The 17,049-nt window shown below is 42.2% G+C and overlaps 1 protein-coding gene across 3 annotated transcripts in view; it reads left to right on the top strand.

The window, feature by feature from the left end:
* rspo2 (R-spondin 2) overlaps positions 1–17,049 on the top strand; it is a 72,960-nt gene that overhangs the window by 25,321 nt on the left and 30,590 nt on the right. For all 3 annotated transcript variants that reach the window (XM_032519437.1, XM_032519436.1, XM_032519438.1), the window contains exon 3: positions 6,592–6,780. In XM_032519437.1, coding sequence (XP_032375328.1) covers positions 6,592–6,780 — 189 coding nt within the window. The remainder of the gene's footprint in view (positions 1–6,591; positions 6,781–17,049) is intronic.

The raw sequence follows: 17,049 nt of genomic DNA, 5'->3' as shown, positions 1-17,049 counted from the left end.
GGGGGGGGGGGGGGGGGACAATAAACAATAATTGTCTCAGTGCCACGAGAAAACTGTATAATTCTGTTGGTGGATGTGATGCTTTCCACATGAGAACACATATCTTTTTGACCTGCTGCTGCTATGCAACCCCAAAACTTGAGGTTTGCCATAGCTGCCTCTTCATTTATGGTTAGCATCTATGTAGTGAATAACTTTTTTGTCATGGTACGTGATGAGCCTTCTCATATAGACTGCACTGTAAGTGCCTTTACCAAACAATGGACAGTGTGGCCTCTGGTAAGTTGCATTCACAGACTGTATTATTAGATTTACATACCAGGGGCCCTCGGAGAAATGAAGGCCAACTGTGAGAATAGAAACAGTTGTATGTTAATATAAGCTCTTGTCCTTATGATATTTGTTGCCTGGATTTGAAGTTTGCTGTACTACCAGATCAACTTAGTTGGAAGTCAAGACACACCGTTTATCCAGTTTGTATCCTGTGCTATCATTCTCCATTTCGTGCGATTTGAAATGATGCGTGACAAATGAACTAGTGTCAAATCAGAACAACCATCTCTGTTTTATACCTCTGAGCCCTGTGGACACATTTCACTTTATGTCTTATGAGCAACTATGGGTGACCCGCAACACTCTCTTTGGGTGTTTACAGGAGAACAAAGTCAATAAGCTTTGTGAAAGTAGGGTTAGCAGGTTAGAGAATTGATGACTGGATGGGGTTTGGTCTCATAAAAATATCATCGATGCTCGCTGGAGCTGCTCATCGACAAGTCTGATTAATGAAAGCAGCTGAGAGGTGATTAAGAGGCATGTATTCACTTTAAAAAAAACAATTTTAATTTTAATGCGGCTGACCACAAAGAATCCATCTGAAAGCAACATGAATGTGAATGTTTTGGGATTAGGTCATCCCATTTTGTCCACATTTTGAAATACACATGGGAAAGCGACTATTTAATACAAAATCAGTTAAGGTCCAGTTTGTATTGTACACCTCGGACTTGATGGATGTGATAAAGTAGGTTTATATTATACTATATTTCTAATACTATAATGCATTTTCTTTATGTTATTCTTTAGTATTATAATAAAACCGTTAAATTTAAAGAGCTGCAAATGGTTCCAATGTATCCATTTTCAGTGAAACCGTACGTTAGAATGTCTTCTTTTTTTTCAATTTAAAGTTCGGGGCTCTAAAAGAAACACTAAAATTATGTGCAATTTGCCTTGTTAGGGTTTCGGGTTGCAGCCAGTTGGAATGATTTCATGGGTAACGGTAGGTGAGTGGAAGGCAGGAAGTGAGACGGCTGTGGGTGGAACCCTCTGTATGTGTGGAGGCCTTTGGCAGCCTCGGGCGCAGTCTGTCACGCTTGCTTTGGACTCATAAAAACGCACCTGAGACAGAGTTTGGGTTTTCTGCTGGATCTTACTGCGACCCTAATTGCTCTTGAGCTGCTTCAGAACAAACCTCCCAGCAAGCCTGCGGCTGTAGAAGGAAAGTGCTACGCTCCATACGTGCAGTCATTCTTCATGTCGTGAGCTTGACTGTTTCGCATGAATGAAAAAACCAAACTTCACGTGACAATCCTATATACTTATCAATGACTATCTGCAAGGCCATTTGTTTTATGGTCTTAATTGTGATTTTCTTATTAAAAATGGTCTTGGTGTTTGGTGAAAATTGGGGAAATTCACATTGTTTGGCAAAAGTTCGAAAACACACAAGATCACACTACTCTCACTTCTATAAGCCTATATAATACGTAGTTGAAGCTAGCAGCTGGTTAGCTTATAGCATACATACCAAGAACAGGGGAACAACTAGCTTGATTCTGATTAAAGTAACAAATTCCGCCTATTAGGGCCTCTTAAGCTTTACTAAATAACACTTTTCATATAATTAGTTTAATATAAAACAACACTGGGATGATTGTTTTCCTGATTTTTTTCTAAGCTAAGCCAACGGCTTTGGCTTTACAGTTACACACGGACCTAAGGGTGGTATATGTTCTTCATCTAACTCTCGGCAAGAAAACAATTAAGCGAGCGGCCCAAAAAGTTGAAATATTCTTTCAAAACGTGCACAAACATTCTCCTCCCCCCCTCAACATTTTTAAACGTGTTACACAAAGTCATCCTCAGTTAAGCTGTCCCAGTTGTATATTGTTGATGTGTGAGAGAGAGCATAATGAGAGATCCTTCATGTGGTTCATGTGCAAGAGCAGCAGCTTTGTAGCAGCCCTCGGCCTTGTGGACATGACGCATTGAGGCACTTATTAAGTCTTTCTTGCGAAAGCTTCTTCAGCGATGTTCATATGGACCCTGCCTTTTGTAAATACAATACTTTAGGCTTAGAGGGATCCACAGAAAGCTGTCAGAAGTGGGACCTGCGGATTTGTTTTGTTTCACGCAATATGTATTCTGTGGTTAAACCGTAAACGGCATCGGTTTATCGTGCACAGGGAGTGGCACTTTCAATGGCGTGTACACTCCTCTACTGTCTTTAAAAACATGCATGGTAAACCTGAAATCTCGAATATCACAATGGCCGCTTTCTGTGTGGCTTTTCGATGTGTCTGGGTCACTTCGGCTTCAACGTGACTGACAGAAGAAACGCTAGAAGAGCCGAGGCATTTACGTGCTTTGTGGGGAAAGAAGAAACCATAGAGCTCAGTTCAACATGTGTCAAACACGTTTATCGATCGGGAGGACCGGGTTTGAATATGTCTGCTGTTTGAGAAAAGAAGAAACACAAAACAATCTGCAAAACAAAAAAAGCACATCCATAACTCAGAACACATCCCATAGCACTTTAAACGTTAAGTTCCTGCCAAATAAGGTTAAGCTGATCTATAGGGACTTCAAAACTAACATTTTATCAATTACCCCTTTGATTTTCTCTTCTTCAGCGCCATTTTGAAACATGGCTACTACATGCTTTGGCAAACTGGTTTCAAATTTTATGCCAATAAATCACCCCGTTGTAAAGATTTTTAAGCCCCTTCCAAATACTTTTTTCAAGAGTTTCAGTTCTGCTGTTATAATTCTTCTAGTCTCAAAAATCATATTCACGTGTATATTCTTTAAGAAGGGCTGAAACTTGCCGGCCGTCGACAGACTGACGTAAAGCGCGCTAGCCATTATCCTGGTAGTGTAGGACGAGAGTTGGACAGCGCTGCTCCAGACGCTGTGAATTGTGGCCTCCTTCCTGACATACCTGTGGCCTGAACCTCCAAACCTTTCCACAGACACACACACACACACACACACACGCTAATCTCCCAAGATCAGCACCAAAAAGACTTTCTCTGCACCGTGGACAGCCTTTCCTTTCCCCCTGTTTTTCCCTCCCAATTGGACGCTAATTCCAGCAATATGGGATCCGCTGCATTCAAATGACGCATGATTATGTTGTCCTCAATCAGCGTGCATTGCGAGATTAGCAACCAGCAAAACAACTGTTTGACAACAAAGAGTGAGCCGGCTCTCATTTGAGCCAAAGTGATAAAGAAACTTTTCAGTGACTGTAATGTCTCTGCTGATTGACTGGCCAATGATCTAAGATAACCACAGGCCCTGGCTTTATTTTTCTATTATTGTTAGGATAGTATTGTTAGCACTCTGTCAATAGTTATAGACTAGAGCACACTCATAACAGACTGGGGAAATAAGCTTTCCAGCTTCACAGTGCTTTACTTTTGCCAAGTTGGCTTTCCCTTCCTGTCAGTGTTGTATTCAAGTTTGGCGAGGGCAGAGAGAGTAAATGTGACCAAGCTAATGTGAATGTCAGTTTGCTGTAAACACATCCAGACTGTATATTCTACAGAAATATATGTTTAAGTATGAGGTTAGGTCTAATGTTGCAGTTTAGTTTTACTGAATGGAAGGACTGACAGAATGAAATATGAGATATATTTTAGAAATTCCACTTGTGGTGTTACCTGAAACATGTGTAATACAGCTGCAACAGCTTTTTTTTCAATTTACTGTTTTTTTTTTCATTTAATGTACTGTAAGTATTTAAATGTAAGCAGGCCTATTTCAATTTTAAGTGTGATAACACAGATACGAACGTATATCCAGATATAAATGCCTGCACGTTATTTTAGCAATTCATTTAAAAACTATATCATGAAATAAAAACAAAAAAACAGCTTTAGATTTGACATACTGTACTTAGTTATAAGCCAGTTGTAAACTTGATAAACAGCTCCTGTGTCCACCAATTAGAGCCAAGTGACTCTGAAGAAGCTGTACTGAATTGAGAGACAACCCGCATTGGCACAACTGAAATAGGAAATAATATCTTAGATATTGGATTGTCAGTTGAACGTAAGATACCATTTTCCATCCGAGACTTTGGAGCGGCCAAGTCTGTCTTTTCTCCTTCGTGTCTTATCGAGAGAGTGCCGACTGGAGATGAACCATCACCGGTCTGCGTGATGAATAGGCTTGGAGCGCTCTTCCCGGCGCTGCTGTGATCGATGGGGTGTCGCTGTAAACCTCATCCCTATAGACCATCAGAGACACATTCTGATTCGCACTTAATCTTACTTCCATCCACTCCGGCTTCAGGAGAATGAGTGTAGTTTGGCAGAGCCAGCATACCTCTCCGAAGACCGTCTCCCGGCTCACCAACAAAAGAAATGAAAGAAGATGAGCCTGACATCCGCTGATTTTTACATGATTACAAACTGATGCTTGCACTGGGCCCACTTAGCGCTCACGTTCGTCTGGGTGAATCTTTTCGGGGGGGAAATCTAATACGCTGATGAATCCACAGCCAGGAACGCATACATGCTCTGCTTTGTCTCTTAGGGTTTGTCCACTTTGCTGCACAGTGTTACATTAAGCGTTGTGGTGGGTCACTCAGTTTGAGCGACGCTGCTACGCGGTCCCTGCTTGTGATATTTAAGACTTGGCTTAGATCGACTGAAGTGTCTCTCGTTTTGAGAGGTTGGATTCGCCCAAGGACATTTTCCTGTAAACGGGACGCTAAGGAGTTTACATTGAAAGTCACTTATTGTGGAATGGGCTGTCTTGTTACTGGCTCCTTTGTCTTCAGCAGGCAACTCGAGCCGAGGCCAGAGCCACTGCGGTTTCGGGGGCTTTCATCGGCTGTCTCAACAAAATCGTTCAAGAGGCCAGCTCTGACCAGAATTAATGCAATATTCACATTCATAACCAATCAGCATTCGAACGGCGAGAGGGGAGCCAGAGTTTGTATGAATGACAAATTGTCGAATTGGACATATTTACTATGAACATCCTGCTGATATATCTATTATGGTTGTTTTGGTTTCATTCTTGTACTCGGCTTGTATTCTACTGGTCAGGCCTCCCACCGTTGAGTCTGGTGCCTCGAGTTCACCCTGTCTTTGTCATCAGGGGTAAAGTCCGGGTCATCCACACACGGGGGATGATACAACAATCTTTTCTATAACTAGTGCAGAATGAACAGCCTCCGCAACCACAATGTCAGATTTATCTTCCATTGTGGCTGTAGCAAAAAAAAAAATAACCATAGCGCTTTAAACTGCTACATTCTCTCCGGCCCTCCACACATGATGAGCTGTAGGAGCTATGCTCACTCTAGCATAACCCTAACCCTAACTGTAACTGGGTTTACGTCATCATCATGCACAAGGCAGCAGGAAACTGCCAGGAAAATTGAATAACAAAATGAGCCAAATGGGAATTTAACGCACTGTATTTCAATTTAGGAGAAAAGTAGGCTGTCAATAATTGTCCTTCAGCGTAAGAGATGGGTTTAAATCTGAAGATCAATAAAGGATGCGTGCATGCACACTTTCTTAACTTTTTTGGTGATCACGGGTAGCTTTCATGTTATGTCACGGTCATCTCACGTGTTGCTTATTTCAAGGTACATTGAGCACAGTGGTGAGGTATAAAATGCAAGCATTGTTAAATGCCCAAAGTCGCAATGCCAATAGTTTTGGTGTCTTTGAAAACAGTGAAAAACATTCCTGTGTGTGTGTTTTGAAGCCAGATAGCTTGTAGGCTTTAATTTATATGTAGGTCAACTTGTTTTTTTTGCCTGTTAATGTTCAATGTATAGGACGCACTATGCTCGAAAATGAACAACTAAATGCTACGTGTCGTCCAACCACGACTGAAGGCAAAAGTGTTTAAAGCTCTTCTAAACAATCCATTCAAAAGGGTAAAAAACCATCCCATCATAGGGATTGGTGGAATGTGATGATATTTTAAATTCAGATAACTGCACACACTTTGGACAATCGTTCCTCAAAGACACTCAAACGGAACTCATTTGTACGTTTGAAATTTTTTGTAAAGAATGAAATAGAGGGCGTGAAATGCACATTCTAATCTTGTTTTCTTATATGTGTACACCTGGCTACTCGCTGCATGAAACTGGCATGCTTATTGGATTTTTTGTTTCAGAAAGTTACAGTAATTGTTGAAGCATCAGCGTGAAAAACGTGTGTGGAGGGAGGGAGGGGGTTTCAGATCGACCATTTAACAAGCACTTTTGTTGAAGCATACTCCCATGTTTACGTATTTCCTTCCATCTTTTTTTTATCACCTTCTGTGTTTGTCCTGCAGCTAGCTATGGAGCGTACCCCATCTGTAAAGGCTGCTCGGTGTGCTCCAGGGACAACGGCTGTGTAAACTGCCAGCCCAAACTCTTCCTGTTTTTGCGGAGAGAGAGGATGAGGCAGTACGGGGAGTGTCTTCACGACTGTCCGGCCGGATACTACGGCATGCGCAGCCCGGAACTCAACATGTGCTCCAGTAAGTACTCTCAACTTAAAACCCACCCTCGCACTCCACCCCTACTCCTCAATCTCCTACACCACTGACTTTCCCCTCCGTTTCTGACCAACCCCACCACTCCATTTTCCCCTTTTTCCCACAACACATGATTTATTGTCAATTATCCAGAGGAGACACACATACCTCACAATTTAAACGGCTCATCTGTTCACACAGGTTGATGTGAGGAACGAAGCCTCGTTTTAGCAGTGTCTCTCTCGGGATTAAACAGCGAACTCCAGCTAGGATTTCTCATTTCTCTTGAACGCTCCCTTTACACCTACAATACTAAACTCCCCATAGTCCCGATGATGTTTAAAATCATAAAACCCAGGTGCAAATGCAGCCAAGATGCAGGCAAGAGTTGGCCAAACCTACAACAGAGACTTGTATGGTCACATTAAAATGTAAAAACCAGGCTCTTTGGCCGTCATCTGAACTACAAAGATTATTAGATATTTGCATTAGAGCATGAAACGTCTTTTGTTGATTGCCTGCAAGGGCTTGTGGGTTGAGACTTTCACCAGACAGTATCATTTTTTGGCAGCCAAAAGTAGTTTTTGACTCTGAACAGAGAGCCAGTCACAACTGACGTGTCCAGATTCTTCACCAACAACTGTGCATTTATTGAAGTTTGAGGAGAAAAACCCAAAGCATTATGAATGTCAGGAACTGTGATGAGCACCACAGGGGCCCCCCAGGGGACCGTCCTGTCCCCCCTCCTGTTCACCACACGGAGTCAATGTTTGATAAAGTCAAAACATTTTTTGAAGTATTGTGGTGCTGCAGAGACGTTCCAGCCTACAAAAAAACTAAATCCTTGCAGAAATTACAATATAATAGTTGGATTTGTTATGGTTTCCAATTAAAATAAGAACAATGAAATCCCTGCAGGTGGTCATCAAACTTTTTAATTCATCCCCACAGAGAATGGACATCAGTGGACTGGGAGGCTGCTGGTGTCCCTCTGGACTCAATCAGTAACTGGACTCACATTTACATTCTCTGCAACCTTTTGTACAAATCATTTATAACAAGCACATCCAATGAATGAATGAGTTGTCCTCTGGGGATGAATAAATGATCTATCTATCTATCATCTATCTATCTATCTATCTATCTATCTATCTATCTATCTATCTATCTATCTATCTATCTATCTATCTATCTATCTATCTATCTATCTATCTATCTTTTCATCTCATGTCTAGCAAAGCATTAACCCTTAACATTAGTAGTGTATTCACGAGGAAGGCAAACATGATCAAACTCTCACTTTTTATCACTTGGTTTCAGCAATATATTCACATTTGATATTTTGCTAATAGTCTCATAATAGTCTCATTGTTACAAATATTACTCCTATGGTCTGTAGTTAAAGTCATTTTCCCCCATATGTTTTTGTGGAAAATGCTGTTTTGGTTTTAATAACATGAAACAGACCACCCCTTTGCTCTCACACACTCTAAATTATGGTTTATACTATTAAAAAAAACTCCAAACAATAACAGCAAAAAGTTGATGTGCTCTCATGATTCTCGTTAAAAAAAACTCTAAAATCCAATTAATGAAATGTCTCCCTCTCCTCCTCATGTAGCACCCTGTTCTCATAACCTTATTTTAACATGGAATATGCTCGAAGAGAGAGAGAGAGAGAGAGAGAGCCTTTATAGCTTCATACCAAGGTGTTGGCTGAGTGTTTCATATAAAAAACAGAGAGGAACTTGAACTCATTTGGTTCCCTGAGCCAAACTACTGACAGACGCAAGCCCCAGAGGAGGGTGTCCGGCCCTTTAGGCCCAATAATACAAATATTTAGCAACCGCAGAAAGTTAAAAAAAAAAAAACTACTCACTACTTTCTGCTTAACCAATCACTGCCAACCTAGATGCAAGTACATGTGATGGTCCATTTCATTATGAAAATATGAGCAAGTTAAAGCTGCACCAGCTAACTTTGGATGTTGGTAACTTATGTGGTTTAAAAAATGAATTCATATCTCAAGAGATTTTACAGATAAAGTAGGTCTAGACCACACTCTATCATTTACAAAGACCCAACAATTTCAATTTCCCACGGGCAAGCAAATGGTGCAACAGAGGTGAGGATAAACTTCCTTTTTACAGGCAGAAACCTCGGACAGACCCTGGTATGGGGGGGTGGGGGTGGTGGTGGTGGGAGTGGGGGGGGTGTCCATCTGTTGCCCCACTGGGGACCCAGAGACACGGTTGTAATTGTAGCATTTGGCATGATGTACAATTGTAGCAGTTCAGTGCACAATCTGGCAATTTAATGTCAGACAATGTTCATGTTAAGTTGGACAAGCTGTGATTCTACATCAGTATTGGGTAGTAATGCCTTAATTAGTACCTTGTTCCAATGATGACTTTTTTAATTAACAAGTAGTAGTGGAAGATGGATCTAACATAACAGTTGCTGATTCCACAAATACCTCGATATGTCGGGGGGGTCTGCTTGTTCCTTAGCTTACCAGGAGTTAGATGAAGGGTTATATCATCTCTGTGCATTCAGTTGACAGACCGTTCTGCTAATTAGCTTGCACGTGTGAGGATGCAGTTAGCCGCTAACAAGAAAAATGTTCCTCTAGCCTCCAGCTAGAAAACTTGTCTTATTTACATTCTGTGTGCTCTTTGCTAGCTTGCTAACCAATCCCAGGTGGCCTCCATTCAGGTATGGCTTGGTTTGGCTTGAATTTTAGAGTGTGTGATCCCTGGTTTTGCTGGGAGGTCGGGACTCCCTGATGCTAACGATAAGCTAGCTGTAGACGGTTAGGAAATACTTTAAAAAATGTAAACTAGCTGTATGTTAACCCTCATGTTTTCCTCGGGTCAAATTGACCCGTTTTCCTATATCAATGTTCTTTTTAATTACCCAAATTAACACGATTGATTCCACACAACGCTCTTTGGCAAGTACAAATCTCTACTTTCATTCATTTTGGGGTGTCTTCAATTTTATAGCATTTGAAAAAAAAACATTGAAATGGTTTTGATATAGTATTGAGTAAAAGTTGACATATTCCAGTCTGAGATTATCCATACATACATACATTCCTTTAATTCTAATCTAAATAATTCCTAATTTCTGCTTTTCTGACTCAAACATTAGGTGTAATTTCCTATAAATGAGGTTTATGGACCATAAATTCCCAAAATAACTGTAAAACCAAAGTTAAACTGAAGTGCTGAAAACATAAAAAAAAGTGACAAACATTGAAAAAAAGTTTCAAAAGTGTTAAATGTAAGCATTTAAAAGCATCAACAAAAGTGTTGATTTTCAATTTTAACTGGAAGACAACACAAGGGTTAATTCATACTGTCTAGTTTTCTATATCAAAATGTGTTAAATACAGGAAATATTTTCAAATGCACTGCATTTTTCTGCACCTTTCCATATACAAAGAAGGTCAAATATTCCTTATACCATTTTGTTCCGGATGGAAAGGAAGAAGAGACACTTTTAGTTTTGTTACTTGCAATGGTAGATAAAGATACGGTACCGAATCTCAAAATTCCATTTGAACAATTAAGGTAAACCAATGTGATGGGATCTTCTTCTGGTTGTAGCATCTCTGTCATTTAAGCCAGAACATTAGGGTCTACTGCAGTTCAAACCAGTAACAGTTTTTTCACCCTATTCTTATGACTCAGAGAATTGGAAAAGAAAGACATCTTGTTCTCTGGTACAATCCCCATACTGGGTGAATTTTGACTTTAACTGATCCTGATGTGCGGCGGGTTAATCTGAATCTCTCTCCGTACAAACTGCTCTTAGAACAACATCTTGTATTGTCACGTAACATCAGATCTCTAAGTGAGAGCTACTTTGATGTGATCGCTGCTTCATTCATGGCACTTTAATCCAGTTTCCTATTTGAGCCTCATTCTCAGCTGCGCTCCGCATGTCATTTTTTCGCTAAACTGTTCACATCCAACCTCCATAAGAGGATATTTTGGAAGCTAATTGTCGGGTCAGTGAATATATTTTTGTGTGAATTGACACAGGCAACTGGTACACAAGAGCTCAAAGGCACGGTGGACAAGTGAGGGTGAGGAGTTCTCCCCCCCCCCCTCGATGTGGTCAGAGCTGCTGGGTGCTCCTGGTTTCCAAAGAGGCCTGAAACGTGGCATTACGTCTCTGTTATCATGAGCTTTTTAAACACAGGCTCTGAAATCGCTTAGGGAGCAGCTGTGTATTATTACCCCAGAGTTTGTCTATGTGATCTTATCTCATACAAGAATATTTTTTGTGGACTGCTTGTGTAAAGGAAAACAAGGGCAAAGCAAGCAAGAGGGTTATACACCCAGCCACTCGCCGGCTAAAAACTTCACTTTCACTTTTTCCGAAGGGTCTCCTGAGGCTTGTGACAGAGAGAGAATGAATAAACTCACTCTTCTCTAGCAATATTATGGAGTTTGACGCAAGCCAAGTCACACAGTTTGACCGATAATACGCCAGTCCATTATTATTATTGAAATGTACACATACAGGCCTAAATATATACCCCTAACCTCAATTTTTAAACTTTATAAACAGCATTTAAAGAGCATTAAGTATTTCTTTTCCGCACCATGGGTGGGCAGTAGCATGCACTGGACCCTTACCATGAACTCTCGACAGGTCATCAGTTTATCAATAGCTGTGTGATATCTTCACCATTAACATTTTTGCCAGTTGTTTGCCATGTGTTGATGTAAGATGTCACAGTTCAGAGTGTGAGTAGGGGTGTCATCATTTTGAATGGAAAAGATAAACTTTGACTATTGAAATCAAGAGCAGGTTTGGTGAGTCCCCCAGTATTTTTGTTTCTCTCTGATTTAAAATCAACCTCCTGCTCATAACACTTTACCACTATTAGCTTATTTCTTTACAAGGCCTCATCCTTTAGGGGAAAAGCTGTGGCCCCTTAATTGGGACACAGGTATAGTTATCACACTCTCACCTTAACTCACCTAAAAAAGTAATTTATTGTAGACTTTCTACTGCACTTGACCTCCACGCAGGTTTGATTCCAACCTGTAAAATTTGAATAGAAAATGATGGAATATTGTACTTTTTGGTAATGAAGAAGTAAAAAGTTGTGCAATTTGCAAAAGAAATAGGCATTCATGCTGGTTTTAATTACACAATTAGAGCCAACAACAATGGGAACTATACTTTTCACAATATGACATAACTGGATTCTAATTTACATTTACACTTCAGCTGGACCTTCATAGGAGCCAGATTACTGAGATGTAGCCGTTGTTAGCAATGCCTTTTTTGTTGCATAATACCTTCCTGCATGTCCATATATTATGTTCCTGGGTCTCTGCTTTGCAAGAACTCCTTTCAGCAGCTAACAGGCTTGTTGATATGAGCCGTAAACCATATGCAGTAACTCCAATGTTATCCATTGGGGTTCTTATCAGCTGCCCAGAAGAGGCCCCACACCAGAGTCTGTGGGTGTCAACCCACTGCTCAGCAGGGAAGATTTCTAGCTACGGGCACACAGTGTGCTGCTTTATGCACAGCCAAATTTGTGTGAATGCGGTGCAGTCATGCTCTCGCCTCAGTCCCATTTCATAATACCTCGGTTTTAACATACATTCTCAAGCCAAAGCTTCTTCTGTCATTTTGTATCACAAGCGAGCTCTCTGGCTGAAAGAATTATGAGCTGAAAGGCAACTATCAGAGCTGTCTTTTAAAAGTGAGAAAGTGTTGAGAGGGTCAGCATTGGAGTAAGGCTGTATTCAAAACATCCTCCCTCAGGGTGTATTGGGCTGACCCCCCACTGCTAGACACACATGCACACTCTAGCCACCAACTCAGTTGCCTTGTCCCACTGTAGAGGACAGAAATCCCAGCTGTGTTCGCTTCCAACCAACAACCAGTCTGATCAAGGCCCGGGATTGCCAATATCCTGGTGGTTTATATATCACAGCTCAGTCCGTGCCAGCCTAATGTGCCACTAGAGACTCCTCTGTCAGAGGTAATTTCTTTGGATTGCCAATTGTGATTTATTTTTTACTGCATTTCTCGTACTGAGGAAATCTGTTACTAAATCCCATTGTTGTATTTCCCGCTGCTTTGTCACATTAAATTAAGGCTGGAAGTAGATATGCCTTTTCCAAGATCGTTTTAGTTTTACAGTGCATCATAGGGATTTGTTGGGTTGGAGGTGGATAAGAACCATTGTGGGCCTCAGCCAAATTGGTACCAAGGCTGCATAAAACAACTAACATGGATTTTGTAACCTTTAGTTGGCGGCGCTGACAGCCTCTCCATGTCTCTCATTCAAGTTCTATCTTTCTCACTCTAATTCAGAGCTTGTGGGTATTTCAATTGCACAGTCTCACCAACAAAAAGACCAGTTGCTTTTGGCCTCTGAGCCTTACCATGAACATTTAATCATCACAGCTTTACTAACTGCTCTTTCACAATACAATGAATGGACCAAGCCCCGCCCCCAGGACATTACAGCCAGATGCAGAGTTGAATCGGGTTATTTGTCCCAACTCTAATTGTGCGTACTATAGTGTGAGTGGAAGGGCTGTCTGTGCTTGACCACTGTCTGAAGCTTAAGCTGTCTGTGTGTATGCTGGAGCTGGCTGAGCAGATACAGTATCCGATCCTGGTATATCACAGACTGTGTTCCTTGGAGTGAAGAAGCTAGGAGGGCTGCTGACACATCTTTCATTGCAGTTCTCTCTCTGGGAGATGCTGATTGACAGGAACACCAACTCTGCTTCACCCATCTTTATGCTGGCGCACGGAGGAGCACCCAGGTTGGAAAAAACTGCGCTGAAAGAGTTGGGAAGAACATGGCAGCTCTGGCCTTTGCCATGAACTCCTGCCATTCCGCAGCTCCACACGACATGGCTGGGTGGCAGCGAGCAAGCCAAAGCTTCCATGTCAGCCAAACCCAGGGCCTAGAGAGTAGGTCAGAGCTGTTCGACTCAGCTTGGAGGAAAAAGATGGAAAAATAGGGCTTGTTTTCCCCCTCACACTGCCAGGCCTTTTACGGCATGGACTCTCCTGCTGTGCAACATTGCTTCTGGTTAGCTTTCTGGGGGAGGCTGAGACTCTCTCAGTAGACTGATGAGGGGTCTCATAACCCACCTTCAGCTCAGATAACGTAAACGGCCCCGTCTGGAAAGAGAGATTCATCCATCTTCACTTAACGATTAAGCACCCTTTCTTTACAAGGTGAACATTCGTTTAAATAAATGGAGAGATTACACATGGTGCTGTCTGGCTGCGGAGGAACAGCAGTTGACTGGATAGCTTGAGGCTTAGAGAGTCCGGGATACAATCGGTGGGTTCCCTATCCAGACCACAGCTGAGCTACCAACTTCTGCCAATAATGCGACATTAGATCACGAGGGACATCCTCTTTTTACTTCAAATGCACTTGACAGGCAAACCACATATAATTGCTAAGTCTAAAGTTAAAAAAACAACAAATACAGTGATAGCGTTAATAGTACGTGTCCACTGTCAAGCGTCATTTCCACGCTTTCCATTCATTTCTATGTGCAATGCATTCTGGTAGCGTTGCGGGCATTTCGGAGAAGTGGGGCGTTGACTCGCCCCCTCCTCATTTGCATAAAGTTGAATCCAGGCTAATTTATGCAAATGAGGAGCAGGCAGCTTGGCTTCAAAACTCATGAAGATCTTTCAAACTTACCATTGTCGATTTGAAATGAAGACAGATTTAGCGGCTGCGTAGCCTATTTCTTGCATAAAATGTTTTCAGGAAAACATTTTTCTGAAACTTTTCCAGACGAGTCGCCATTATGGTCCATTTTTAAATCCGGAGGCAGACAGCCCCATGTGAAGCGTTCGTCCAATCAGGGGCCGCCCTCGGGCTTGTAGGAGGGCGTAGCCCACTAGTGTGCAATGCTTGGAAGCAGGGCTATCCCTCCCGTGAAAATAAAAACAAAAAATCACATTTGGACATAACGGTGGGACTTTGCAAATCATGCACCCTCCGACTACCCGCAGCTTTGAAATTCCCCTCAGAGCTGGAATCTAAGGCTTTTCCTCTTGTGTTTATAACATAGCTCACGGCCAGAACCAGGGCGGGAGATAATGATGATAATGCGTTTAAGTCCCAGGAACAACGGGCCTTCAATGGGATCTGATGGCCTCATTATTTCTCATTAGTCTCCCTAGATGAAGATTTTAAAGGTGGTCCAGAGGTTAATCCTCGAAGGAGAATGAACCCGCTCCCTTGTATCAGTTTGTGGAGCTGCCTAACTGCCGGCTTTGCCATTGATCAGTGTGGGAGCTTCTCCAGAGTCCCAGATAGCCCACAATGTCCCAGATAGCCTTTTTGCCAGATAACTGGACAGAGGGATGAATGTCTGTCATAGTGATCCCTTCCTACCCACCTCACTCTGTGATGACCTCTGACCTTCCGGCTTTGCCTCCCTGCATTCTAATTCCCATGGAGCTGGAGCCGCATTGATGAGTTATCCACCTCATCCATCTCGCCAGGTGACATTATTACAAAACGTTCTATTTAGAAAACACCATTTCCGGGCACTTGCAGACTTGCCTTACACCTGAAACCGACAGTGATGTTCGAATCCAAAACCTTGTCAAGTGCTACCGGTGCTGCAAGGATACAGTTTTTAAGACATCTGCGTTGCTCCTATTTACTGTCATTAACTGAGGATTGCACAATAACCCTAGTGCTTGAAAGTACTGCCAGATGTTCTTCTTCCCCCTCTTACTCTTTCATTTTTTTGTTTGGGAGCTAAAAGTCTCTCAGGTGATGACAGACCTGCAAAGTGTGAAGGCTAAAATACCGCTTTGTGCGTTCCAAATAGCGTGGTCATTAATTGGCCTGCTCTTAGTACAGGGGTTGTCTTCACCCAAAACAAAGTGGATAAGAGCTAAAAAAGCAAACAATATACCTTCCTTAGACTCACACATGCTTCCAATATCTCCACAGCCTTCCAAAGAGGTTCTATACTTACTGTATGTTGAGCTATAAGATTAAATTGAGCAAAATCAAATACCTAGATGAGATAAATAATAACAGATGATTAAATTAATAACATGATGTGAGAACACAGGAAATGACAAAAGAGATCAGTAATTTATGACCATTTTTCAGAATGTGGAGTACAGCTTCTTTGCAGAGTGGGTCTATCTCCAGCCGTATCTGATTGGTATGTGTGTGTTTCTGTGTGTGTGTGTGTGTGTGTGTGTGTGTGTGTGTCCATGGTTTGTTTAGACTGGTCGGGAAAGCGTGAGACCAGAGTGAGTGGGCAGAGGCCATACTTTAGGGTTCAAAGTGAAGCGGGGAGGGACCCCCTCGTTTCGGAGGAATGTCGAGGAGGAGGCCTGATGGTTAGCTGGAGATGGTGTAATTAAGGGGTGTGATTGTGAGAACCTTCCCTTCCCCGGGCCCTGCAAGGGTCACAGATAAAAGAGCAGCCCTCAGCCTCCGTCGCTCTCACATGTGGAAAATCACCGTAACGCAGGGTTTACGCACCGAGCCTGTGCGAGACGAAATCAGAGGGGGCCCAGACACCCTACCTGGGAAACCCCCAGCAAGCGGTGGGTGATAGTGGCTGCAGGTTATGGATTGTGGTTTCGCCGCCATTGGAAGCCTATTGGGCAATAGGGCCACATAGAGCTTTTGAGGAACGTCATAAATTAGCAAGCTCCGGGAGGCTCCTTCTAATCATGTGGGCCTGTGCGTCGCCGTGTTGGTGTGGTTGTTGTAATTTGGCCCTGCCTGACGTGCTATTTGTAGAGTAAGAGCTTGATGACACATCGCCGGGCCTTTCTTTGCAAGCACGGCAATGTGTGTCATTCACAGCGGCAGGGTGTGGCGTGGGAGGATAAGTGCGCTGTTGTGTTTACTGACTGAATGCTTCAGCATTTGTTTGGCCATTAAGGTGGCGCGAAATGCCGTTGTCCCCCACGCCTCCCCACTCCTAACCAACCTCTCTCCCCTTTTTTGTCGTAACCAGAACCTAACCCTTGTGTTGTCCTCCCGGGTCAAAAAGATTAACACTTTTTACATTTGACAACGCATTATTATTATTTTTTATTTCACTAACACCAACTTACTACCACCAATTTTACACTACATTTTGGAATCCATGGGCAATAACCCTCATTTAAATAGAAATTATACCTAATATTTGAGTTATTAAAGCAGAAATTATGAATTATTTTGACTTATAGTTAAGATCAGAGGAACGTATGTTGAGTGGATGAGTTTGG

This window comes from Etheostoma spectabile, chromosome 6, assembly GCF_008692095.1.
Source record: "Etheostoma spectabile isolate EspeVRDwgs_2016 chromosome 6, UIUC_Espe_1.0, whole genome shotgun sequence".
In the NCBI taxonomy this organism is placed as follows: domain Eukaryota; kingdom Metazoa; phylum Chordata; class Actinopteri; order Perciformes; family Percidae; genus Etheostoma; species Etheostoma spectabile.
The sequence above is the reverse complement of the archived record's forward strand: the minus strand, read 5'-3'. Positions and strand labels throughout refer to the sequence as shown.